Source organism: Podarcis gaigeae, assembly GCF_964106915.1.
Source record: "Podarcis gaigeae genome assembly, chromosome: 6".
Classification (NCBI taxonomy): Eukaryota; Metazoa; Chordata; class Lepidosauria; order Squamata; family Lacertidae; genus Podarcis; species Podarcis gaigeae.
Window position 1 is genome coordinate 59,540,706 of NC_139682.1, and position 27,998 is coordinate 59,568,703.

Consider the following 27,998-nt stretch of genomic DNA (forward strand, 5'->3'; position numbering starts at 1 on the left):
GCTTAACGTAGCAAAGCTCTGCCTTGAGCGGAGCCCTTGGACATGGCTCCGTCAGTCACTGGTAGAATCCGACAGTGGGCGCTTGCGGAAACGCTTCCAGCATAAAAGCTGCTTAACGGAAACGCGTCTCCTAGATTCCCTGCGTGACAGCTTCCGGCGAGGGGTGGGGGTCGCTAAAGGGGGCCTTGATACCTCCTCACTGTTCTCACTGGAAGTGTCCCAGAGCCTCCCCTCCGACTTCCTGTCCCTTGGAGCTCCTGCTCCCCCCCTACTGGTTCCCTCTTCTGCTGCTGAGTCTCTTCTATCCTCCTGGAGCCCTTCCGCCCCCTGTTCTTCCGATGGCAGTTTCCTGACACCATTCATTCTTACACACAGCTAACACATAAAAACCCGAATTCCTTTCCACCATGCAAACACGTAACAGGCTACATATAAACTGGATTCATAGTGTTTTCATTGGTTATTTATTTATTAGATTTCTATAGCCGCCCACCAATAAATATTCCCCAAGTGGCTTGCAACAATATATTCAAAACACAATATATAATCATAATTTAAAAAGCAAACACAGACAATAAAAGACAGCAAAACAAAAAACAAAACGTCAGGATTTAAAACCTAGTTTTAAAGCCTGGATGTACAACTTCTTTATTCACTCAGGTTTAACTGTACTAACTGCACTGGAGGAGGGAAGGTGCCAGGTAAGCCTCTCTGAGGAGGCAATTCCATAGCTGAAGTGCCTGTACCAAAAAAAGTCCTTGGCAGTCACCTGCCTGTCTTCACTGGGATGCACTTGGGGCAGGAACCTTGAAGGGGAATCTAAGGTTTCCATAGAGATCTCCGAGAGGAGGTGAACTTCCTGGTCATTTTTACTTCCTTTGTATTTATATAGCCCCATGCTGCTCAAGACGTCAGTGCTTATATCAGATAGCATGGATTTCCATTTGGTTTTGTCCTAAGTTACTATAAGGATGTATATGAAACCTGCTTACAGTGCACAAAGCCACCTTGAAACCAAAGCACAACTGGGAGCCTCAGCATAAGGAAGTGACTTTCAAAGAGCATGCTTATTTCCAAAAGACTCAGATAACGGTGCTCCAAGGTGCCTTTTCTGATCCATTCTAATACCCTTGTGCCAGTTTTTGGGAGCATTTATTGATGGGTGGCAATATGAGGACTGTTGCAACTATTGGCAAGCATATCCAAACCATAATCCCTATACATGTATCTGTAATACTGCACGCGGCAAAGGATTATCTTAGATCAGTAAGCCGCTGAATCTGGAGGTCTGTACTGGACCTTCTAGCGGACAACGTTTTCCCCCTGTGTGCACCAAGCACACACAAGTCTGCCTGTTCCTCTTTGTCTCTCTCTAGTCTTTTAATGATGTGCAAAAAATCATTTGTCGTTTTGAGGGCTCCACATTAATCAGAGTTGCAGTACAGTATTTTCCTGTTTATATGTACTTCATGTTTTCTAGCCATATCTGAGCTGTTGAGCTGTGGAACAGTTGGATCAGATCTTGGCCGCTGTGCCTTCTAGGAGTCAGTCTTAAGTACCACAAATGCGAAATTGTCATTTTAGAATGGCAGCAGTGCACTTCTAGAGACTTGTGGACATTGTTGGGTGTCAACCCATTACAGCCTCCACCCAACTGTTGCTCTTCCACAAACTCCAGCGCTGCACACCAACCCTTAGCATTCTTCAAAGCTAAGGCCATTCTGTGTCGCTTGCAGAGACTAGGAAAATCCACCGTTGTCTGGTTGGTTTCCCCATTATGAATAGCCGGTGCTTCAGCCCGTTATGATTCCAACAAAATGTTTTGCGTTGTAGAGCTCGTCAAGTTCGCCCCTTCTGATTCCATCTGAGAGCAAATGTTTATCATACAGATTAAAAGTAGGAAAACAACAACTAGGTCATCAAACACACCCAGAATTCCACAAAGAGGTTCTGGCATCAGATCCAATGAAGAAGTCAAGCACATGAAGGTTCCAAAACAACAGATGACAACTCTGAGGAAGAAGATCCACACCAAACCGCCCAGCGTGAAGATCCCTCGTACGGCCAGGTTGATGAGAAGCGGCATGTCATAAAGATAATCTGTGAACTGGACATAAAATTTGGGTAAGGTTATGAAACTCTTTATTTTTCTCATGCTGCTGTTTTGGATTTGTTAAGTAAGAAGATGAGAATTATAGGGATGACTAAAAATCTGCCAGCAACAATCCTTCTTCCTCCTTTTTTCCTAATCACCCCCATCCAGTAGTGATTCTTTCCTTATTGCCCCATAAAAAATACATGTTTTGCATTGTGCAAATTTGGCTAATGTGAATACTGGGTGCCACTTTTAAGAAGTTGGTTCGTTTTATGTGGAGTGCACACTCAAACAGGAAACCCACGCTGTGTACACACTCCCCATTTATTCTGTGTTCAGTCCACTCCTATTGCTGGTTTGGGAAGCTCAGTGTATGCTCAGTGTTTGGCACAATCCAGAGTTATTCTGTATCTACCTTGTTGTCTCTTGTGAAATACTGTGTTGTAGAGTGCATTTCCCCAAACCAGCTTCGATCAGAATTTAGAAAGACAACGACCTTAGCTGCGTTTTAAGCCAGAAATGTCTAAAAGTTGCTACTTACAGGCCGAGGCTGCCCTGAGAAGCGTTTGTTGTAATCTCTGATGTCATACACAATTTGTTTGCTCGGCTTGTCGGGCTGATTTTCACAAGGCATGTTGTACAAAAGAATGACCTTCAGGTAAAAAAGAAAAAAGCATGAAGCGTCTCTTTAGATTAGAACTAAAAGACAAATCAGTGCTGTTTTATGCTTTTAATAAGCCTTTTGTTATTATGTCTTTGACCCCTGACTCATAGGCTTTGTCCTCCAGTGGGTAAATTTCCTCCCCGGTAGGCTGCCTTCCTTATTCTGCTACCTTTGCGCATTGTGCCAAGGCAGGCAGCTAGCGGCCAAGATCAGAGGAGTATAAGGAGTTCATCTTGGGTGAGCTGAATGCAATGCAAGAAGCCAGCCAGCTGTAATAAAAAGCCTGCTGTAAGCGCATTGATTAATATTTGATAGGTGTTCCCTGATTTGACAGGCATCAAATGAGAGATGCAGATGTTTTGTAGTAGCCTGCAAATTTATAAGGATTATTCCTGGTACATATTTCCACTTCCTCTTGTGACTGCCGAAGAGCAGATGATCACAAGAGAAAACTCTTACTTTCTGTCTGCAGAGTGGGCAGCTGATTGCTTCTAGCCAAGGTCCATGTTTCCAGTATTCAATCAGACAGGAACCTAAAAAAAGAAAAGAAAGAAAATGTAGTATTCCAAGAACTGAAAACCTGCATAGCACGAAGATTCCTTCATCATCCGTTAATCCCTTCGTCACCGTGATCCAGTTCCCACACTGAGATTACATTTCTACCTGGAAACTATTGGAAAGGGGGAAAACCCCAGGCTACTCAGTGTTTAGGGACACTGCTGGGGACAGCGACAGAAACAGATGCTGTCAGAGTTATTTGCCACCCAGGTGTGACCTACTTTCAGTAAAATGTGTGTGAAAATATGGTGTGTACAGTGTTACCTTGGGTTACATACGCTTCAGGTTACAGACGCTTCATGTTACAGACTCCGCTAACCCAGAAATAGTACCTCGGGTTAAGAACTTTGCTTCAGGATGAGAACAGAAATCGTGCTCCGGTGGCGCAGCAGCAGCAGGAGGCCCCATTAGCTAAAGTGGTGCTTCAGGTTAAGAACAGTTTCAGGTGAAGAACGGACCTCCGGAACGAATTAAGTACTTAACCCGAGGTACCACTGTAGTTGATTGCATAAAAGTAGCAACATTTAAAACCTTGATCCTATAGGATGTTGTTGTGTTTTTTCCAAAGCCTTCACCAACTCCTTCCCTGAAATTATTCAGATACCTCAGGCGATAGAGCATAAGACTCTTAATCCCAGGGTTGTGGGGTTGAGCCCCACATTTGGCAAAAAGATTCCTGCATTGAAGGGATTGCACTAGATCACCCTCGTGGTCCCTTCCCACTCTATGATTCTTTGATTTGACAACTGTTCTGATATGGGCAGAAAAAGTCAGATAAAAATTGTTATGTACTGAGTTGAATAGGATTCAGAATGCAGCAGTCTGATTGGTCCACAGGAGCCACCCAGTCCAGGTGGAAGTGAATCCGCAACCTGATTGGCCTACAGGAGAATCCCGGATTTAGCCAATCACGAGGGGCCCATTGTGTAAATAATGTATATAAAGCAGACATTGTGGGGGAACTTCCATTCCTCCTCCCCACTATGAGCTGAATAAAGAGCATGAAATCCACTTTCGACTCCAAGTATATTTCAAAAATTAATGCAGCTGCATACAGCGTGGGATATTCCCAATATCAGGGACATGGGTAGGGGTGATCCCGGGGCCCCTGGATCTCCTACCCCTTTCTCCCTTCCTAGCCATTTTTTTGTTTACAGGGTGGCTGGGCACAATGTGGAGAACAGTGCCAGCAAGACCCCAGGCACATACCGACACCCGCCTCTGCTTCATTGCAGCGGTGCCCAGAGTCTTATAATCACCTACCAGCAGCCCTGTTCAATAGACTGAAGCTTTAATGAATAATGCTAGAGATCCATATGGGTCAACTATACCGCTTGCAACCATATTATAGGCACATATGCAGATCTCAAAACAGAATCATACCAGCTTTTCAAAGTACATAAAAATCATGTTTTGTAAATCATGTTGACTCAGTTGCAGTGACAAAGCAGGGAGGAAGGATATATATTTTTGTATATATATATATCCACATTTTCAGAACTGACCTCAAATCTACTTTTAATCCAGGAAGCTGCAGAGTTTTGTGTGCCACCCCCCCCCCCACAAGAAACACTCTGTTGGCTATTAGCAATTAGAGAAAAATAATATTGGCCCAGGATCAACTTTCTACCCCATTTCCTGGACATATGGTTCGAGATATAGGTGAAATTTGAAACATCTTGGAAGAAATATAGGAATTCCTGACGATAATACAGACTAACAATAATACATTCCCCCCTATAAGTCATAGCCGATCATCATTTAAAGCCATCAAATAACAATATGAGTTTTAGATATGACACTTGCCCACCTTTGCTCTTCTTAGTGCCAAATTGAATTAAAAATATAGGTTTCAAATAAAATGTTTTGAGACATAGGAAAACATAGCCTATCCAAAACATGTCTTTCATTTTAATTATTTACTTAAAGTGTTCAGCACTGGGTTGGGCAGGGGGACGAATGCTTCCTTATTTATTTATTTGTGAGAGCATTCCTATACTGCTTTTCAGCCCTGAATAAAGGCCTCTGACACATTTTACAATCCGCTAAAGCAATACAACCATTAAATAATTCAAATTATTATAAGCACCATTTTAGCAAATATTAAAAGGGGTGTGGAGTGCCTTCCATCAGCTTCAGCCGGGTGGCCCAGCTATGCCCCTACCTGGACAAGGGATAGCCTAACCTCTGTTGTCTATGCTCTGGTAACCTCTAGGCTAGATTAAGGCAATGCGTTATACGCTGCCTCTGAAGATGGTTCGGAAACTTCAGCTGGTGCAGAATTCGGCAGCCAGGTTGCTCACCAGAGCAAGATGGTTTGAACATATTACACTGATCCTGGCTGGATTTCACATCTTGCCAATTCTATTTTAACCTACAGGCAGGTTAATATGAGAGAAGGCAGTTCTTCAGATAACCTGGTCCTAAATAACTTAGGGCTTTATAGGTAAGAACCAACACCTTGAAATGAGCACATGAATGAACCTAAAGCCAGAACAATTGATTTAAGACTGGCGTATTATGATCTGCAAAGTGCAGACGATAGTATTCTGCCTGCTGCATTTTGCACCAGCTACAGTTTCCAAGCCCTCTTCAAGGGCAGACCTACAAAAAGCATATTGCAGTAATCTAACCTAGACTTGACCAATGTGCGTGTCACTGTGGCCACTCTGAAAAAGGAGTCAAGGAAACCCTTGAGATTATTTATTAATCCTATCTCTTTTTGGTACCATGTATATTGACTCGTTTGCTAGAACGATCTGGACTTGCTATAGCAAATTAGTCTTTGGGGTGGGAGTTTCCACTATTGGACACTTAACTCATTTCTGCTTTTTACTTGTGGCATACTAAGATCAGAACGAAGAATGTAAGGGAAGAGGAAGTGGTTCTTGTGCAGGTGTGATTAAATACATGAAGGATCTTGTTTTACAGCAAAGAGTTTAATCAGATTATATCAGAACCCTTTTCTAGCTTTGTGAGGCAGATATACTGCATGCAGATGGGTTGCAATATGATTCAGATAGGCATAGTGGCAAATGCTGTATAAATGTGGGGCAGTGAGAGTAATATACTTTTTAAAAAACCCATTTTGTAGAGCTGTGTATTGGAGATTGGCTGGTGTCTCAGATTCAGTCATCATTAAGATCTGCCTGATCTGAAAATCATTAATTTTTGTTCTATGGCTAGAGTTATAGATGGTGCCGTGGCTTAAGAATGAAGGACAATTGTGACAAAGAACTTTTCCAAATTGTTGCTGTCTCATGTAATTAAATGCTCATTTGTTGCTATAGGTCCCAAGTCTGTCATTTGTTGTGAATATCTGACTTTTCCTAGACCTGCTATATTTTATATCTAGTAAAAAGCTGTGTTTTCCTCCCAGCTAGAAATCCCAGCTAAATTAAGACACCTTTGTGAGAATCACATGATATAGAAGAAAAGCAGACCAGTGCATTGAACCTCTGAAATCTATAATACAGTTGACTGTATTTGTACAGAACAAGCATTTCATTATCCCTCCCTGGAAGAAGTCTGATTTTAATGTGATGCTATTGTTAATCTTTCCATTAAGTCCTTAATCTTTTTTCATTCTCGTTTTCTTTTTTTTTAAGAAGGGCTTCAGTAACCACAGTGAAAAGCACTGGAGCAAGCACCTTTTATCTGCAGGAATAAGTGTTTTCCTTAAAACTCCAATGACTACAGCTTCAATCCAGCTGTGAGGAAAGCATGAGGCTGGAGATTATGGCTTTAAGAGTAGCCTCACACATTGTGGGAGTAAACAGGGCCTCCTAACCTTGACCTGTCTCGCCCATGGCAGTTCCAGCTATGTCACAGACTTACGGCTCTCCCACTTTAGCTGCTAAAACAACAGGGAGAGGCTTATGCCACAGTTGTAAAGTGCAACAGAGATGGGCAGTTCCCTTCCACTTCACATTCCTTTTCTTTCTTTCTTAAATTGATACACCAAAAAAGGAAAAAAACACAAAAATACAAATAAAAACAGTGATAAAGACAATATTAATTAGAAATCAATAAAGCAAAAAGTGGTCCTTAGACTATAGACCTGACCTCCCGTCCATTCCTTACTTCAATTATATATTATTTGTTGCCAACACACACTTTTATCTTAAATTAACTAATTATTGGTTTATCTTAAGTTTCATATCTTTCTTAAAGCTACTACTAAAAATTTTCCCAGTAGTGATGTATGGAAGTGAGAGCTGGACCATAAAGAAGGCTGATCGCCGAAGAATTGATGCTTTTGAATTATGGTGCTGGAGGAGACTCTTGAGAGTCCCATGGACTGCAAGAAGATCAAACCTATCCATTCTGAAGGAAATCAGAGTGCTCACTGGAAGGACAGATCGTGAAGTTGAGGCTCCAATACTTTGGCCACCTCATGAGAAGAGAAGACTCCCTGGAAAAGACCCTGATGTTGGGAAAGATGGAGGGCACAAGGAGAAGGGGACGACAGAGGACAAGATGGTTGGACAGTGTTCTTGAAGCTACAAACATGAGCCTGACCAAACTGCGTGAGGCGGTGGAAGACAGGAGTGCCTGGCGTGCTCTGGTCCATAGGGTCACGCAGAGTCGGACACGACTAAACGACTAAACAACAACAACACTACTAAAATTATTCAAATGCTGCTGTAATTGTTTTTCAAATAAACTTTGAAGTTTTCCCATTTTGAGATAAATTCCTGTTTCGGTTTGTTCTTTATTTTTTCTGATAAACTGTCTAACTCCGCATAATCTTTTAGCTTTTGTATCCATTCATGAATTGAGGGGATTTCATCGTTCTTCTATTTTGTAGTGATAAGAATTCTTGCTGCCTCTTCCACTTCACATTCCAAAAGGCTGGAGTTCCTACTGTTACCTTACAGTACTTTACTGGTACTGCACTGCTGTGGTCCTAGAGGGATGGGACTTGTCTGAGAACCCTTAGGACATGGTGCAAGGCGCCAGAAATAGCTGTGGTCTAAAATGCTAGTAGCATGGTGCAGTGGTGCTTTAAAACTGGACCTTACCATCCTGTTAGTTGTCAAAATATTGAAAACCTTATTTTGTATTTCCTACTGTCTCGTCTACATTTTTTTATTTAATTAAAGCCTGTCTGCACAAAAGATATGTAGAATCAGGCAAATAAACAAGATTGAAATGGATCTAGGCTAAATTAGTTGAATTTGGCTCCCGTTGAAATCAGTTGTATTTACCGGTAAGTTATTATTTCAGTTGGAACTAAGTTCAAGTAACATACAGTGCAATCCTGTGGATCCTTACTCAGAAACAAGTCTTGCTGAGTTCAAAGGGTCTCTCACTCAGTGGTAAGTGTGGATAAGATTGCAACCTGAGTCTGGAGCCAATCCATTGTCTTTTATATGCCCTTTTTCTTTTATAGTTACGTGCAATGTGAAGACAGCTATATGTTTATGAAATGAATATATGTGTGGGGAAAATAATGATCCTATTTACTTACCACAAAATAAATGTCCACAGTTGGTTTCTACGGGGCAAGTAGTAGCCTGGAGGCAGATTGGGCAGCTTACCTCACTGCGGTAACATCGCTGCCACTGTCTAAGAGATTCCTATGGAAAAAGAGAGAGAGAGAGATGTTTTTTTAAAGGGAATACTTTACTCAGTGTGGATATGTTTTTAGAGAGATAAGAGATAGAGATGTAAACTCCAGTTGATTCATAAATTGTCTTTAAAAAAAACCCTCTGGAGAACTAAAATTGCCTTGCACAAACAATCACTATCTTGTTCTTTATTTACAACTTTTGTGCAACTCAGGCCAGGAATGGGGAACCAGTGGGTCTTCCAGCTGCCAGCTCCCATCAGCCCCAGATAGCATGGCTAATGGTCTGGGATGAATGGAGTTGTATTCTAGCAACAAATGGAGGGCCACAGGTTCCCCATCCCTGTAGGTTTCCTCTGTAAACCTCTTACCTAAAATAAGATGTCCACATGTTAACAAAAAAAGTCTCCAATGTGCATAAAATTTGCAGGTGCCAATTTTTATGTGAGGATGCAAACCTAGAACTGCTTTAATTTAAATAGAAATACAGTGGTACCTCAGGTTACATACACTTCAGGTTACAGACTCCGCTAACCCAGAAATAGTACCTCAGGTTAAGAACTTTGCTTCAGGATAAGAACAGAAATTGTGCTCCGGTGGCGTGGCAGCAGCAGTAGGCCCTATTAGCTAAAGTGGTGCTTCAGGTTAAGAACAGTTTCAGGTTAAGAACGGACCTCCGGTACGAATTAAGTACTTAATCCGAGGTACCACTGTACAATACGTCTCGTTTTAAGGGGGGAAGACTGTGACCGGGTGACCTATATGCCTGCTGAGTTTTCTGCCCATGTGTTAAAAACAGTTGGTGAGCGACTTTCTGGCCCTACTCTCCCTCCATATGGCTCTTTCTCTTTGAAGCAGGCTTGGACTAGACCAGGCTTCCTCAACCTCGCCCCTCCAGATGTTTTTGATCCCTAGCTAGCAGGACCAGTGGTCGGGGATGATGGGAATTGTAGTCTCAAAACATCTGGAGGGCCAAGGTTGAGGATGCCTGTACTAAACAGCCCTTCAAACAGAGGAATCCTGCATGCCTGGATAGCTCAGTTGGTTAAAGTGTGGTGCTGATAACACAAAGGTTGCAGATTTGATCACCATATGGGACAGCTGCATATCCCTGCATTGCAGGGGGTTGAACTAGATGATCTTCAGGGTCCCTTCCAACTCCATGATTCCTCTCTAAAGTAGGACACATGGCTACCCTTTATCAGAATACCAAAAAATAAAAAAGCTTTTGTTGTGTGCCAAGTCCATATGTTGTCAAGACAGGAAAACCTGAATAATGAAGTCATTCTGTTCCTATAAATTCAGCATATCATGTGTCAAGCCTCTGTTTTGAAAAGTAATCCCCCTTTTTGTTTTCTAAGTTTCATATCTTACAAAAGTAGGAAATGGAGTATGTTTCTAATTAGGTTGTGAAGAACCTGGACCAAAAAAATCCAGCTGTTGCAGAGAGTAGGGGAAGTCTGAAAAGCTTTACTGACACCCGTGACCCTGGCACATATCAAACTTCTTTTGTGTTTTTCATACTGTATTTTAAAGAGTTGCAGATCTGTAAACTTACTAAGTGGTTTCTCGTGGACAAATGGGGAAAACTCTTTTCCAGCAGACTCATCTCTTGAATTAAATGAAGAAATCTGTAAAAAGATATTTTTTTAAAAAAAAAAATGTTTATAAAACTTTAGATGGGGTAATATTCCGTAGAAAGAAACTGAGTAAAAATACATAGAACAAGTAAACATATCAAATTTCTATGGCAGCCTGCCAGTCCATGCCACCCCAAAAGAGGGTATTCCTCAGTTTTAATAGTGTGATGTTTTCTCCTCTTCCTTCCTTACCCCCAAATTATTTGTCCTTTATATTTAAACTGTACAAACATTCGTTTATCTGGTCCCATATGCCCTCAGCCTAGGTGTTTTAAAAAGGTAAAGAGAACCCTGACCATTAGGTACAGACGTGACCGACTCTGGGGTTGTGGCTTTATTGGCCGACGGAGCGGGCATACAGCTTCCGCGTCTGTTGGCCAGCATGACTAAGCCGCTTCTGGCGAACCAGAGCAGTGCACGGAAACACTGTTTACCTTCCCGCTGGAGCGGTACCTATTTATCTACTTGCACTTTGACGTGCTTTCGAACTGCTAGGTTGGCAGGAGCAGGTACCGAGCTACGGGAGCTCAACCTGTCGCAGGGATTCGAACCACCAATCTTCTGATCGGCAAGTCCTAGGCTCTGTGGTTTAACCCACAGCGCTACCCATGTCAGCTGCTAATTAAGTCACCCTCAGTAAATATGTAATGCAGACAAGCCCACAAGTGTCATAAAAGGTATCACTTTGTGCCTTACATGATCGTTAACACTGTTATATTGTTGCCTTAAATCATATTAAACTGGTGCTGATAAATCCAGTGATCTTGTAAAACCAGAGGCTCCAGTAAGCATACAGAGCTTTCCTATTGGGGAGCATTTCCCCATTCATTCCAATGGCAAGGGGCAGGCATCCCACATGCAGTCTTCCAGCGCACATGGGGCTGTCCCATCCACTGAAGTGAATGGGGAAGCTCACAGTTGCCTGGAGCTCTATGAGTGCATATTATTGTCAAGTTCTTGTTTAGGTACCGACAATGCAAAATAAACATTTAAGTGGGCAGTTTTGAAAGTAATAACAATCCCCCGTTTTCTCTGGAATCCGTAAAACATGTATTTCAGCATAGTCTCTGCTAAATTGCAGCCATTAAGTTTTGCTTAAGCTAGGCACAAGCTGTGTGGGTGTCTACAAATTAGAAAACACCTCAAGGGTTTTTCTCTCTTTTTTGTTTTTTAGCATTTATCCCCTTGCCATGGTTAACCAGAATTTTTTGTCTCGATCAAAGAGAAGGTCATCAATTAAAACATCTCTTCAATTTGGAATGAAGCAATGTCCAGACTGAATCCCAGCAGAGCCTGCAGCCCTGAACATATTTCAAAATTGCAAGAGTCTGTGGATATTCAGAGCCCCAAGTCAGCACACACAGAACAGGTCAAAAGAAGCTGCTTCCTTATCTTTGACCTGAGACCCCATTTGTAGTTTAAGTGACTGTTGGTTTTTTAAAAAAGCAACAGAGCTGCCCACTGTTTATCTTGAACTAAGTCCAGCATCTCAAAAAGGTTATAAAAAGAAATGAGCATCGCACAAGAGATAGAGTTTCATTTATGCATGTGTATGCTTTTTGAATTCTTATATTTAAACCTCCCTGCAGCTGCATGCAGCGCTCTAATATTAAAACCCAACGCTAATATCTCCCCATCGCCAGTTAGCTGCTTTTATCTGGATATCGCAATAACACATGTGCTTAATTAATTCGGCTTGTTCATTTAAATTTTAGCTAATGGTTTCTGTTAATAATAAAACAGAAAAGAGTTTTAGGGAGGAAAGTGGATTATGTTTTGCCTAAATGGTGAATTTGCCATTTGATCGAACTGGCAGGCAAATGTTTGTTTAAAACAAGATTCCACAGCCTTTTGAGCATAAAAATGTACTAAAAAAAAAAAAAATACAAAATACAGTATCGCAAACTATTCCTACAGTTAAAACCACTAAAGAAGGGTCAGTATCAGTACACCCTTTAAATATTAAAATACCGCTACATGTTGGGGAAAGGAATCTCATGTTAACCTTGCAGTGAATGCACTGTCACTTGGCAATTTGTTCTGCGAGGTAAGTTCCTCTGTAGCCAGTGCTGCCCACCTCTCTTCAAAAGGTAAGGGCCCTCAGAACAAGACCTCAAGGTTTTAAGAAGTCAACCCTCACATTTGGACTTGAGGCATATTGGAAATTCCACCTCTGATGATTTTTTTCTTGGCAGTGAGAAACCTTTGGCTTTTTCATCGAGAGACTGAGCCCCCCAAGGTCCCCTCCATGTCACTTGGACAGTTCCTTTTGGGAAATAGGTCAGAGATAAATTACTATTCTTTAGTAGAAGACGGTGGCTCCTCCATGGTGGCACAGTTGCTGCCAGCCTCCCCCATTGGTTGTTGCCCACAGCCCCCCTCATTGGCTGCAACCCTCTGTGTGCCCTGGAAAGGTACGTAGGGTTGAGGGACACCCCACTCACCAGGACAGTATGGGCTATGATGCAAAAGGCTACAATAGATAGGGGCAAATCTGCAAAAAGCACGTGCTCTACCTTCTCTGAATGGAAGTGCCATCTGCTAGCACAAAACCACCGCTGGGTACCACCTATAGCTGCCAAAATAAGGGATCAGCAGCCTCACCTGTCCCGGGGACAGTCTACGGGATATCTAACAATCTGGGATAGCAGCAGGAAACGGCGCTGGAATAAGGGAATTTCCCGCAAAAAAAGGGAAGGTTGACAGCTATGATGCCACCCTTTGTATAGTGGTTTAGTTTTAGCAAAATGATTACATCATTATGCTGCTTTGTACAATGCTTTTTTGCTTTAGTTTGACAAATGAAGAGAATTCTGTTGATTTTATTGTTTTGTTCAGTTCATGCACTAGTGATTAATGACTATAATAACTAATATAAGGCTAACATGGAAACAGTGAAAAAGCATTCTGGTGAGTCAAAAGAGGTGGAAATATTATTATTATTTCCAGTTTAAATCTACTGCCGTGTTTTTAATGTGACTTATTTATGATCCTACAAAAATCACATTCCAGCCCACCCATCAGAGTATCTTACCTGATCTCAGAAGATTTGTACAGTGAACCATGCACCATCCTCACTTCATCCGAAGCCTCTTTAAAAGCCTGTGGCTTCCTCTCTGCGCTTGGCTGACAGCAGTGTGTTGTGAAGCAGAGTCTCAGCCCACACTCCATTAAAGCAGGCCATTCATTCCAGTTAATTATTAATTGGCTTCACTAATGTCAAGGTTTTGCCAGGGTTTCTAAATACTAGTGGAGGGAACCATCTCTTTCCAGATTTGCTAAGAGAGGGATTTTACAGAAAGAAGAGCCTTTTCCTTAATGCCGTGAGTGTCTCTAGCAAAATGACAAGATCTCAAGAAATAACTATTTTCAGCTATGAGGCTTCTTAAGGACACATTCCACATATTTGATGGTGAAGCGATTGAAGCACAGATAAGAAATTAGTAAAAGTAAAGCAGCAAAATGAGTCAGCCAAGAAAGCTGAAATGCACTTTAATAAAGCTATAAAGGCTAGTTAGGAGTGAGGAGGGACATAGTATTCATACAAAAGTTTTATCAGGCAGTACTGTATTAATATGCAAGGCTAAGTGGGGATAGGAAGATGTGGATTATAAAGTACTAGATATCATCAGCATGAATTCCTTTGATCTTTGCTTGCTAATAGTTAGACAAAAAAAAAATCATGTTTTAACACAGCAGGAAATTTTAACCCTAAGCAATCCAGCTAATAGTAGTATCACTGAGCTCAGTTCTTATAATATACAGCCTAAAGTTGGCCCATGGACTAATCCTGGAACCAGATGCTCCAGATTATGTGAGCTTAGATTTATGTGCAGTAGAACAGGGAAACAATGGCTGCTAGCTGACATGGAAAAGTGCAAAAGAATAGAAGGTGGGGTTTTTCCATAGACCATACTTTCCTCCCCCAATTTTCTCATGAATTGGACACTATTTGAACTTCTGTAACTGGCTTTTGTCATCAGTTATACAGAGTTATGTTCCAATATGCTTCAAAATGATTAGATCTAATATTCTGTGTTAAATATCATATAAGAAAAAGTTGGGTGCAACAACAAGTTGAGCAAGGCATAAAAGTGAGTACATGACCAAGGTCTCATCAACATTTCCTCTTGCCCTGCTGCTTGTCCCTGGAGAAAACTGCTCTTTAGCACTCAATTGGAGCAAATGGCAGTTCGGGCTTTCTCTGCATTGACATTTGCTCTGATTTGACACGAAATGGTGGGTTTTCCCTGGGAAAGAACAGAGCAAGGGGGAAACCCGCTCGGACCTGAGTGTTCTAGTCATGGGACAAACAGAAGTGTAGACAAGCCCAAAGATATATTATTCTAGATCGTGTTGTCGTTCTGTTTCCTACTGCAAACAAGTGTAATAATTGAGCATGGTCTTGCTGTTTTAGTAAAGGGTAAAATTGAAGAATTTCCATAATAAAGCTTTAAAGGAATTCTGGGTTTGTATTGAGAAGATGCCTCCCCCTAGGCACATGATCTTGTTCCATTGGGAGAAGTGTAAATGGAGAATGTTGACTATTTGCATGCATGGGCAGGCCTAATAGTTTGCAAGAGTGTTTGCAAGAGTGTGAAAGCTTGGCTTTTAGAACAACTATTAACCTATTTCTTATGCAGGAGCAAACCATGACACCAGCTGTCAATGAAAGGGCAAGAATGAAACATACCAAACCAGTTAACTTTGACTTGGGAGAGAGGAAACTATTCCTGACTCCAAATTTAGCAAACAAACTCCATTCAAGAACTTACACATGCCTTTCCTGGACATCAGTGCTATGTAGACTTCTTGCAGTTGCCTTCAAAAAATAGAGGCAGTGTAGCACAGGAATATGAAATGCTAATGTAATTCCAACACTGTGCTGATGGGATTGCTTTACGTGCCATATTCTGGAATATTTGAGTGGCAGACTACCAAGTTTCACTTGGAGCAGGTCTACTGGTAGGAATTCAACATACCGCTAAGCAGATCCCTCCATAAGCACAAACATTCCTACTTGTCTGATGAAACAATCAGCTCTTTACTCACCCTGCATGCTCTTCTGGGGGTTCTGCAAACTCCCATGAGCCTGTTTTGTGTGTGTGTGTGTGTGTGTGTGTGTGTGTGTGTGTGAAAGCTCCATTGGGCTAGCAGAAGCCTTTGTGCAGGTTCCCACTGGTGGGGCTCATTCAATGAATCTCCTCCCCCCAAAATTAATAAACATGATTCAGTTAGGTCCCTTAATTTATTAGGTCTGCTCTTAGTTGAATACCACCCATTAGATTCAACTCTCACTAGGAAACAAAATACGATAGAGAGGCAACAGAGCAGGGTTGGTGCAAAGCTGACATTCCACCACTTTACACCAAACTATCCAAGCAGAGGGACGCGGGTGGCGCTATGGGTTAAACCATAGAGCCTAGGCCTTGCCGATCAGAAGGTCAGAGGTTCGGATCCCCGCGACAGGGTGAGCTCCCGTTGCCCGGTCCCTGCTCTTGCCAACCTAGCAGTTCGAAAGCACGTCAAAGTGCAAGTAGATAAATAGGTACCACTCCAGCGGGAAGGTAAACGGTGTTTCCGTGTCCTGCTCTTGTACACCAGAAGTGGCTTATTACGCCAGCTCCCTCGGCCAGTAAAGCAACCCCAGAGTCAGTCACGACTGGACCTATGGTCAGGGGTCCCCTTTACCCCTTTATCCAACCAGAAGAGCCCCTGGCATTTCCTTTTGAGGCCCCTGTACAGTTTCTTTAATGGTGTATCATCACAGTGATAAAGCAGATCTGACGCAAAGATAAAGCTTCAGTGCAAAGGAGGGATTCCAAATACCGAGAGTTGCGTGGGAATTTGGAGAAGTCAGCGGAAGTAAGCTACAGATGGTGTTTAATCGGCCAAACTCAGTTTTGCTCTGACCTTGGTCTGGTCCTTCCAAGTACCAAAATAGAAATGCATATATAAATAGAAAATGTAAACACACAAAAACTGCCTTAAAATAGAAAATCATAGATAGCGGGTGCACGAGAAAAAGAGCATGATTAAATTGTGTGTACACATGCCGAGGCACAGTTCCAGCAGAAACCGAGCACTTTGCATTTGACCAGACTGTTGCATTTTACACACACACACACACACACACACACACACACACACCCCTAGCCTATGTAGATGATTTTCTTTAGAAGTTAATCATTTGCGCTACTGCTAGATCTTGACAGGTCAAAATGTGCTAACTTGAAAACCAGCTGACACCATTGCTACAATAATTATTTGCTTGGGAGCAATCAAACTCAAAGCACCATGTATATACAAAGCCCTGAGGACAAGAGAAGCTACCCAAAAGGCAATGTATGCACCATGGGTTGTATACCTACAGTTTCTCCGCTCAGTTGGAGTGTTGCATCTGGGGGGGAATGAATTTAGATTAGGAAAGCATGCCATTTCCTTTGGTGGGTAAACAGATCATTAATCAGAATTTTATATGCTTTTATTGTACAATTTGACATATTGTTGTAAATGGATATTGATTTTTTTTTATGAATGGTGATACCTCAGTTTTAGAACGCCTCCGTAGTCAAACATTGTGTAACTCGGAACACTGAAAACCCGGAAGTAAGTTTCTCAGTTTTTCAACGCGCATTGGAAGTCGAAAAGGAAACGCGGCTTTTGTTTTGAGGCTTCCGCTTTTAGTTTTCCAACGTTTCGGAACTCATAATGGATTTCTGGAACTGATTATGTTTGAAAACCAAGGTACCACTATATTTTTATAAGTAAATAATCCGAAAAGCTTTTGAAGATTTTTAAAGTAAATATACAACATTATATGCATAAATGAACTATGCATGTCTGCATTTTTTAAGTGCTACACACAGTAATACACACACACACACACACACACACACACACACACACACAGTGGTACCTCGGGTTACAAACACTTTGGGTTACAGACTCCGCTAACCCGCAAGTCATATCTTGGGTTAAGAACTTTACCTCAGGATGAGAACAGAAATCATGTGCCTGTGGCAGCGGGAGGCCCCATTAGCTAAAGTGGTACATCAGGTTAAGAACATACCTCCGGAATAAATTAAGTTTGTAACTCTCTCTCTCTCTGTATGTGTGTGTGTGTGTATATATATATATATATATATATATATATATATATATATATTCCTGAGAGTCCCCCAACCTTCTGGATCAGTTTTGCAAGGTTGGGGCCACAGTGGAGAGGGAATTGGTTTATTCCACAGTCCACAGTTTCCATTCTGCTAGTGGGTATCATTCAGTATCATCCAATAAGTGCTTAAATATATGTTGCAAGAAACAATACTAGATACGTTCAAAATGTCTTGTAGGGTGCAATGAATATGCATGCAATTATACATTTAAAAGCAATGATTAAAATAAAAACATTTCTGTGTCTTCGTTTGTACTTTTAAAATGTGGAGATGTAACCAAACATAGGAGCAAAATAAACACAGCAACATTTTCTGGCAGGTTCCCATTTCATATTTGAACAGAAATAGTAAATAAGGAATTATTCAGTTGTTATTTTAAAGGGGCTTAAAGAGGCCATTTTGCTCTAGGTGGTTTGGTAGGACTGCTTTCTTGACCTGGGAGCATAAAATCAGGACTGAGAATTTCTTTTAAAAAGAAAAATCCATACTGAGCGTTCTAAAGATTACTGGAGAGGAGAGTGAAGTGTGGAATATCCTGTTCTGCAGAGCAGGACTTATATACTCTGTGATAGGCTTCCACACTTACATTTTAGGACCATTTTCTTTTTGGAAACTGGCTCACATCTGGGCTCTGTGAGACAGCATCTCTCATATTGCTTGCAAACATTTAAAAAAGATGCAACTTTTTAGTCTTTTATTCTTTCTTGTTCCTAAACTAGAAAGTTTTATATATAGCTTTAGTATATTTACATTGTATATTTATATCATTGATTCAGCTACCATCAGTAAGTAATGAAAACTTTCCAGGTAAGATAAGCCAATCAGATCTAGATTCAGGATTAGCAAGGTAGGCTGGTTTACTAAAACTGTTGATGAAACCTTGTTTGTTCCAGATTAATTATTCTTAAATGATTTCCATCCTGCCGGGATTTGCGTTCACAACCATTGATGCAGCCTAAAAGGACTACTTAAACATGGCTGAATGAGTAGAAAACAACCAGCTTTTACAAAAGCACAGCTGACAGTTTTTAATGGGTACTTAGCCTACTCTGAGGAATCCTAAAAGCACACACGGAAAAGCCTGCAGATTATTTGCTTCTTCTATATTCATTGCACAAGCAAATATGTCAGTGGTGCTGGCTAGAATGTCCCCAACAGCAGGTCAGTAAGCTTCCTTAAAGTCGCAGGGATGTGACTAACAAAACACTCCATTTCTGCCAGAAAATAAATTTAAAAATCTGTAGAAGATGAGAGAGGAAAGCATTCATATAAGTGGCAGCCAGGCATCTTGTGATTAAACTCCAGGGGCTGCCAAAAGTACAAACTTGTACTTCCCTTGATTGGAACATTAATGTAGGTCAAGGTATTTCTAATCTAGATTGGCACACAAACTTAAATCTGCTGGTTGGCTATCACATGCATTGCATCATATGTGAAGAGCTTCTACTAATGTCCATGGCCAAGAAAACCTGCTGTCTTTTATATAAGTGGTTCCAGTTCTTTTCTCTCCCACTGACTCTCACTGAGTCTTTGATGAACCAAATCCAGAGAGCATTACAGTTTCTTGGCTGCACTGCCCCCATGTGTAACAGAAGTAAGGGGGATAAAGCTCAGCCTTGCAGTCTGCCAAGTCACAAGGAACCATGGTGAGTCAGCAGTTTTATTCAGCCAAGCCTGCATGTGGAACTCACATGTATCTTATTGACATCACAAGGCAGCTATTATCTCTTCCAGCCAATTCACCACATTTGTTCAGATATTTATATCTAACTAGAAATACTTAAAATAATGACACTGTCACCTTTTAGGATTCTAGGGAAGGCTTTATAAATCATTATCCTCAAAAATCTTCAACAAATCATGAACAGATCAGTACTCAACCCTGGGAATCAACCGTTAATTTGTTAAGTTTTACCAAAAATAATAGTGGGTTAAAGCTTCTGTAGACCTTGGTTTAAAATTACAATTCTGAATCTATTAAACTGCCGGTTCTGAAGAACTGATATAACCACTTTTCAGCTTTCAGATTTCAGAACCACCCTAAACAGGAGGAAGGGCAAGGTGGAAGTAGAATAAATAAATGAGGGATATGTCACCCTTTGCACCCTTTTCTACATGGGAAGCATTTGTAGATGGTCATATATTATAATCTACATCTGGTAAATTTCCATATGAGTGTGTCTTACTAGTAGGAAGTTCGGCACAATATGATACGTGAAGTATTGGGCTTCTCTGTGTTTCACGCTGCACAACCAGCAGCCACATGTCATGTAACGCTTACCGGACAGTGGCAATTCAGACAGCAAATGTACAGACAAAAGTTGTCTGCCTAGTGAGAAGGTTCTGGCCTTGCTCCCTGGCATGTTATAGGCAGGCATTTTCATATATTCAGTCCCCTCACCTGAAGATCTATCCCATTCATTTTAAATCTAAGCTAGCATAAATATCCCTCAGCTCTTTCTCAAAATTTCACAAGTCTGTGTCCATTGGAAGTATTGCTTGAATTTAGTGTCAGTGCAAGAAATGCTGTTGTACCCAACCAGAATTAGGTGCAAACTCTGCACACAGAAAGCCATAGGTAATGTAACGGGTGGATGCACAGAACATGTTCTTGTTTATTGTCTGCCAGGGAATGTTGATTCTCTTGGTTCCAGACATGTTGATTCCAGACATGCTCTAAGAGGTGGGTCTCTTCTGGTTTAAGGTGTGGGCTGGTCTTCAGAATTTTGTACTTAGATTGGAGGTACATGGTTTAAATCTCTGCTCAGCCAAGAAGCTCACTGAGTAACCATGGACCATTCCCCACCCCCATGCTCTCTCACACGACAGCTTTGCAGAAAAAAATGCAATAATTGCATACAATGCACAATTGATGAAGCACTGTCTTGACACTAGATTCAGAGAACTGTTGTACAAACTTGTGAATACCTGTGGTTTTGTGCATTCACAAGTCAAGCTGTAAGCGATATGCGAGTTAAACTATGCATTTGTGCAGTATTAAAACATTGCTACTAAAATCTCCATATCTGGCACCAGCTGAGAGACCTCCTCAAGGCGTTTACCTAATTCAAGACAAACACTAATGTTATAACCAGTCGGAGATAACTTTCCTCTTTGAAAAGCAATTATCAGAATAATTAAGAAATAAGGCTAACACACAACTACTGCAATGGAGCAGAAGTTAAATAGTTAAATCTCTGGAATGGAAACCAGCACCACCCGCCCTGTTATTTGGTTCATTTATAACATTTACAGGCTACCCTTCCTCCACAAAGCCCAGGGAAGCCCCACCTCCCCTTTGTTACCCTCACAACAACCCTGCAAAGAAAGACTGTGAAATAGTAACTGACCCAAGTTCACCCAGTGATTTGAACCCTGGTTTCCCCAGCCTTTGTCTGCAGACTGCTGCACTTGTCTCTTTCATTTTAAGTTTTCCAGGGAAGGAAACCTAAAAAAGAAATCCGATGTTAGTAGTGAAATAGAAGAGAAATATGATTTTTGTCTTCCATGTTGTTTTGATAGTAAACAAGCTGTAATTGTACAGCTACCTGTGGTGACTAGGCTGTTTTGCCAGATATTACCATGTGGAGAGGTGAGGCGAGTTCAGCAGCAGCAGCAGTTCTGCTCATCTGCTCACTGAGCTCTCCTGTCACAGAATATTCTCACTTGCTGGAAGCGGAAGAAAGAGGGAACAGATTGTGCCACCCCTTGGGGCCCAACAAACTGACACTCTTTTGGAACAGAATTGATGGCAGCCCGTAAGGAAGGTATATAATCTATCCTGTTTACAATCTGAAGAGCAAAAGAAAGAAAAAAGAAAAGGGAGGGTTAGGGATGATTTGGGGGGAATAAAAGCGTGCTTACAGGCTTGCTAAAAACAAATTACAGGAAGAGCTTGACATTTCTAAATGGAGGGAAGGGAATGCTGTACGTTCTGTTCTCTAGAATGCATACCTTTTGCAAGTCCCGTTTACTGTTGGCATGCAAAATACATTTTTTGTTTTTGTTTTCTTGGTACTGTACTTGAACGCCCATATTCCAGATGACCACTCTAAGGTCATCAGAAACAAGGTGTTCAGTGTTGCAGCACCTGCCTGATGAGACTCCCTCTCTACTGATACTAGAGAAGCACCAACAGTATTGATTAAAGCCATTCACTTAATCCTAAATGTTTTATATTGATTTTTTTTATGTCTTATTCTTTTGTTATATGCCTCTCTGATTTTCTTTAATGCTAAGCATTATATGCATTTAATAATTTTCGAGTGAAGATCATTATCAAATTTGGATTTGAAATAGTTTTTCTGTGTGGGAATTGTTTTTATCAAGGTTTTTTTCTTTTACTGTGAAATCATTTTCTTTTTAAAAATATATTTTTATTAATTTTTTAACATATCATTTCCAACAGTCATTTAACACAGTTTCTTATCTTCTACAATATTTTGGACTTCCGTCGTCTACCTCTGAAGATTTTCCATTCTTAATCACTTAATCTGCATTTCTTAATTTTTCTATTGCTTTTAATTATCTTTAACTAATAAGTCTCTTCATAATCTTCCTTCAATATTTCGCATAATCCTCCTTACAAAACACTGTGAAATCATTTCCAATATATTTTGTGGTAAGCAATTCATAAATGGAATCAAATAAATGAAGTGGGATAAAACTGTAAGACCACAGTTCTCCTTTTGCTTTCTACATAATCAGCAAGTCAGAGATCCTGCCCGCTGCCCAAAAAGCTTGATCCTAATAGAGATCTTTTTATATGCCCGTTGTCTTTGTCCATGGAGTTTTCTTGGCAGGGATACTGGAGTGGCTTGCCGGTTCCTGCTCCAGGTGGATCACGTTTGGTTAAAACTCTCCACTATGATCTGTCCATCTAGGGTGCCCTACTTGGCATAGTTCATAGCTTCTCTAAGTTATTCAAGCCCCTTCGCCACAGCAAGGCAGTGATCCATGAAGGGGAGGCAGTGATCCATGAAGGGATCTTCATGGATCTTCTTGAGAAGAGAAGACTCTCTGGAAAAGACCCTGATGTTGGGAAAGATGGAGGGCACAAGGAGAAGGGGACGACAGAGGACGAGATGGTTGGATAGTGTTCTTGAAGCTACCAGCATGAGTTTGACCAAAGTGCGGGAGGCAGTGGAAGACAGGAGTGCCTGGCATGCTCTGGTCCATGGGGTCATGAAGAGTCGGACACGACTAAACGACTAAACAACAACAACAACAGAGATCTTGGTCAGGAAAGCTTAGCCCATTTGAAGTTATTTTGGTCAATAGGATCTTTATTGCTGTGTTTCGAGTCACTTTTTCATGTTGCTGAACATACCATTGAGCGGATGGAGATGTCTTCACCTGATGCACATTACCTGATTTGTTTCTCTGTGCCTATTCAAGGACACTGTCACCTGCACATGTGCAATTCAGCTTTGCAACTCAGCTTAACGACGCCTTATGTTTTCATATTGGACAGAAGCTGGGTTGCGGGGGGGGGGGCGGATGCATCAAACAGCAGAATTTCTCAAGAAACTACAGAATGCATATGGATACGGGATTTATGTGGCTAATGTCATGGGTACTCAGCTTCTTTTTTCCATATTTTATTTTCAATTTTCAATAATTTTAAATAATTTTACAGTTTAACATCCAACTTACTTACTTATTCATCCCTTCTAGACTTCCCCCTACCCCACCCCTGGTTTCCAATTTCTCCCCTTTATTACCTTACACATCTTTAGTTTTCCGTTCAGTTACAAGTCCGTTGATAACCCTAATTCACATTACTTCATAAATGCTATGTCAATTCTGCTAATGGTTTTTAAGTCTTTACAGTGGGCCTTAAGATAGTCTATAAATTTAGTCTAGTCTTGTATAAACTTTTTTTCCATCTTGGTCCCAGATTTTCACGATCATCTTGTGTACTCAGCTTCAAACACCAGCGGTGGGATAACACTGGGGCCAGGGTAAATGGTAATGTGTACAGCAGGCGTAAGCAACCTTTTTCAGCCGTGGGCCGGTCCACCGTCCCTCAGACCATGTGATGGGCCGGACTATATTTTTTGGGGGGAAATATGAATGAATTCCTATGCCCCACAAATAACCCAGAGATGCATTTTAAATAAAAGGACACATTATACTCATGTAAAAACACGCTGATTCCCGGACCGTCCGTGGGCCGGATTGAGAAGGCGATTGGCCCCTGGGCCTTAGGTTGCCTACCCCTGGTGTACAGCTTAGAGTAAGAAATATCTTCACCCCACTAGGGAAGAAAATGGTTCTCCGGCTTGATCTGTGTTCCTGTCCACAGATGCATTCCTGCGCTCCTTGTTGTGCTCAGTTGAAACAGGCTCATACTTTCCCTGACCCATTAAGAGTGGCTGCAGAGGAAGCACAAATGTCTCCACTACCGCTTGTTGGCCAATGTGCTACAAGAGATGCAAGTATATGCTGCAGCTCTAGCCAACACGCAAATCCTGCACAGTGATGTACCTTTGGGTTTCCTACAAGAAGAGTGCACTACAAGACTCAACCACAGGGTGGCTTTTGTTTTTCTCTACAGCTTTACTCCCTTCAGTGTACTGTAAGCCCCATGGCCGGTGGAACTGACTAATGAAGAAATGTAAGAATGTAAAAAACAACAACAACTAGAACAGGCTCCACTAGTCCACCATCCTGTTCTCACAGTGGCCAACCAGGTCCCTATGGGAAGCCTGAAAGCAGGACCTGGGTGTACAAGCAGACTTACACAGAATTGCATCAGCATTATTCATGACTAGGATCCACCATTTGCATCATTCTAATTGTGGTGATATTAGCCCAGGGGTCAGCAAACGTTTTCCGGAGGGGGCCGGTCTACTGTTTCTCAGACCTTGTGGGGGGGGCCGGACTATATTTTGAAAAAAAACACCCCACCGACTCTCCCCTCCCTTCTCCACAGCACCGGACAAGCCCCGGTGACTGCTTACCTGTGCCTTGCAAGCAGCAGGGGCTGGCGGTGGTGGCGGCAGCACAATGAGCAGCGCAAAAGGGCTGCCTACGGAGAGGGGCTGCTTAAAATGGCGCTCAACAAAGCCCAGCCCCCTTCCTCCTCTAGGCAGGGCAGGGAGAAGCCAGGAGGAGGGAGGGAGGGAGGAGGCACCGCCGCGGTGTGTGTGTGTGTGTGGGGGGGAATGGCGCAGCCCTAACAATCAGAATCAGATCCATGCCAATCCACGCGGCGATTCCCAGACCGTCTGCGGGCCGGATCCAGAAGGCATTTGGTCCAGATCCGGCCTCGGGCCTTAGTTTGCTGACCCATGTATTAGCCAATAAAAATAGCCTGATCCAGAAGGCATTTGGTCCAGATCCGGCCTCGGGCCTTAGTTTGCTGACCCATGTATTAGCCAATAAAAATAGCCTGACCAGCCTATGTTAAAACTAAATGAAACGAAACCCAAGAGCAATTCTGAGAGCGACAAGAGTGTTGAATCACCTGGGGCAGAATCTGGGCCCATGGTACACATATTCCATGTATAGGGTATATGCAAAGGAAATCTCAGGGTAATAGGAATGCCACAATAGTTCACATCATTTCCTAATGCCTCTCATATTCTAGTAGTTTCTTGGTGCTATTTCTTGTCCTTGTCCAGTTTTAAGATTTTGTATTTTGAATTATCCTATTGGCTTAAGCTGTACTTGATTTTTTTTCAGTTAATTTTCTCACATCCCTAAGCCCCAGTGAAACACTGCCATTCACATCTTTCACTGTAATCACCGTGACCACTTCGGTTGCCTAGTTCCAGCAACTGTATGACCTACTTTTTCGAGACTAGACTGTGTACGGTGGCTCATAATGAAATCAATTGAAGTTGTCAGTCGGTACACAACTGAAAATCATACCCAGGCTGTCCCAGATCAGCCACCCCAAATGAGTGTGATTGAAGAAGATCACTAGCTGAATAGGATAAGACAGCGAGGTTCCTGCGATGCTGTAGGGCAATTAACTGAGGTGAACTTTTCTTCAGCGGCTGGGAGAGCTGTGAATGTACTGTAGTCAAAAGTAAAGCTTACAGGACAGCTGTTGAGAGCTGCAGAAATGCAATCTTTCCTGCTCAGAAACAAGATGCTGATCCATACAGGGGGGTGATGTTGTGAACAGATCCTGGGCTGCCATTATCAAATATGTGTTTTGCCTTAAAGGTTAGTTTGTAGTCTGAGAAATCTGGGCTTAATCCCCCAAATCCACATGTAACAAGCTGCAATTCTTATCTATAATTTCTCCATTATTTTGTATGAGAATACTCGTAAATTTATCTGAATCAAGGAACCATGGGCGTAGCCAGGTGCAGGGGGGTAGCTGCCCCCCCATCCAAGTAAATAAATAAAAATACTTAACTAACCTACCAGTTGTGTTGAAGATAACTCAGTTCTGCCCTGCCCCCAAACATAAAGCCTGCCCCCCAAAGATAAATCCTGGCTATGCCCATGGAAGGAATTGGAAGTCTTAATATAGTTCAAGGAAAGGGGTGCTAAGGAGCAATGAAATGAAAAAGATAACCATACCTTTGTTCTTCTGGCACTAAAACTAAAAATGCTTTCCATTTTTTATGCTTACAGGATACTGGATTTGTATATCATACTGTAGTGGTACTTTGCTTTTTATGCACATTTAAAACCAGGGGTGAGGTGTGTGTGTGGGGGGGGAGAGACTCCTGTATGATTAACAGGTGCATTTTAAGCATGCTTTTGAGTTCCTAAAAATTCAGATTAGATACTAAAATTTAAGAAGAATTTAAGATTTAAGATTTGTTTTGTTTTGACACTGTACAAGGGTGAAAAGCAAGACGGTCTTTGGCGGCAATTTTTTTTCTTTCATAGCATCATAAAGTTGCAGAATTGTGGAGTTGGAAGGGACCCCGCGGATGATCTAGTCCACCTCCTGCAATGCAAGAATCTCAGCTAAAGCATCCACGACAGCCTCCCTTTTTTCATTTCTGCTTTGTTTAGCATCGAGCCAAATGGATGAGTTTGGAAGAACCCCCGTTTCTTTGCTTGGGCGTTAAGATACTTATGAAGGCAGTAACTGTAATGCTCTAGTCCTCAGCTGCCCGCGAAGGACCCAGGCAGCGGCGGGAGCGACTACTAAACAGTTCGAGGCAGGAACAGGAAACGTTTCCAAAGTTTTGGAAGGCGGGTGTCTGAGGCGGTGCTAGGCTGCCGTGTGAACGCGGGTGTTTCATAGAATCGGAGAGCTGGAAGGGACCCTGACGGTCATCTAGCCGAACCCCCTGCAATGCAGAAATGTGCAGCTGTCCCCTGCCGGGATCGAACCTGCAACCTTGGCGTTATTAGACCTGAACAGCTGAGCTGGTTGGTGGGGAATCCCGGGGAGAAAATTTCCTCCAAAGGACGGCGGTGAAAAAGTGAAACGGTGCAAGAGCATAGAAAGGAAGAGGAGAGGAGAGACGTCCCACTAAGCTATGACAGCAGTGGGTGGAGCGCGGTGGATACGCGCATGGATGCAATAATACGCCCCCCCCCCCCCTGCGCGCCAGCCACAGCATAACTGCGTCAGAGAGGAATCCTCCTCGGCGCACTTTCCACCCGCCTCCTGCAGGTGGCGCCATAGCAACGCCCGGCTGCGGCTGCTTACCAACCTTCCGCGGCCGCCACCTTGATTGGGCCAGAACGCCTCGCTTACGCGGTCCCGGGGGAAAAAAAAAAACCCACAACGCAGCGCCGGCTTGGTTCACACCCCCCCCCGCACTCCCCCCTCAGGATTGGCCAGCCGGCGCGTCAAACAGCCAAGAGGAGGGCCCTGGCCGAGGGGGCGGGGTACGAGGCCGAGGCAGATGGAGAGGCGGGTGTCAGGGTTCAGGTGACACAAGCGGCGGCCGCCGGGCACGTAACTTGCGCATTGTTCCGGGCGTAAGTGAGGTTGGTGCATTGTGCGTTCCGCAGAAGAGCGCGGCGGCGGCGGCGCTGCTGCTGCTGAGGGGAGAAGAAAACCGCCGCCGTCGCCATGGAAGGGAAGCCGGGCGAGCAGCCGCTGTGCGACAGCCTCATTCTCTGGGCAAGTGAGGGGAGGCCGGGCTCGGAGAGGGGAGAGGGGGAGGGCGGGTCGTCGGTTGGGGGTCGGTCGCTTCGCCTGTCACCATCCCACCCCGCCTCGCCCTCCGCCTGCCCCTTCCTCTCACCTGCCGCCCCGTCGCCTCAGGTGATGGCGGCGCTTCCCTGGCGCCGAAGGGAGCGCGAGTCCAGGCGGGAGTTCCGGCTGCAAAGCCATTCGCGGCGGCTGCTTCACACCACCCTGAAG

At 42.7% G+C, this 27,998-nt stretch overlaps 2 protein-coding genes across 5 annotated transcripts in view; one reads left to right on the forward strand and one right to left on the reverse strand.

The window, feature by feature from the left end:
- Positions 1–441: 441 nt before the first annotated feature.
- LOC310846391 (E3 ubiquitin-protein ligase RNF170-like) lies at positions 442–27,975 on the reverse strand. Its single transcript, XM_083742799.1, has 7 exons — positions 27,880–27,975; positions 21,055–21,152; positions 10,448–10,520; positions 8,791–8,899; positions 3,219–3,292; positions 2,637–2,747; positions 442–2,107 (listed from the first exon to the last, which is right to left on the reverse strand). The coding sequence occupies exons 2-7, from the start codon at positions 21,126–21,128 to the stop codon at positions 1,802–1,804; spliced, it is 747 nt and encodes a 248-aa protein (XP_083598925.1). The 5' UTR covers positions 21,129–21,152; positions 27,880–27,975; the 3' UTR covers positions 442–1,801.
- HOOK1 (hook microtubule tethering protein 1) overlaps positions 27,267–27,998 on the forward strand; it is a 31,372-nt gene continuing 30,640 nt past the window's right edge. For all 4 annotated transcript variants that reach the window (XR_014565261.1, XR_014565262.1, XR_014565263.1 and 1 more), the window contains exon 1: positions 27,267–27,755. Coding sequence is in view for 1 of the 4 variants with exons in the window: in XM_083742740.1 (XP_083598866.1) it covers positions 27,705–27,755 (51 nt within the window). In the remaining 3 variants the exon portion in view is untranslated. The remainder of the gene's footprint in view (positions 27,756–27,998) is intronic.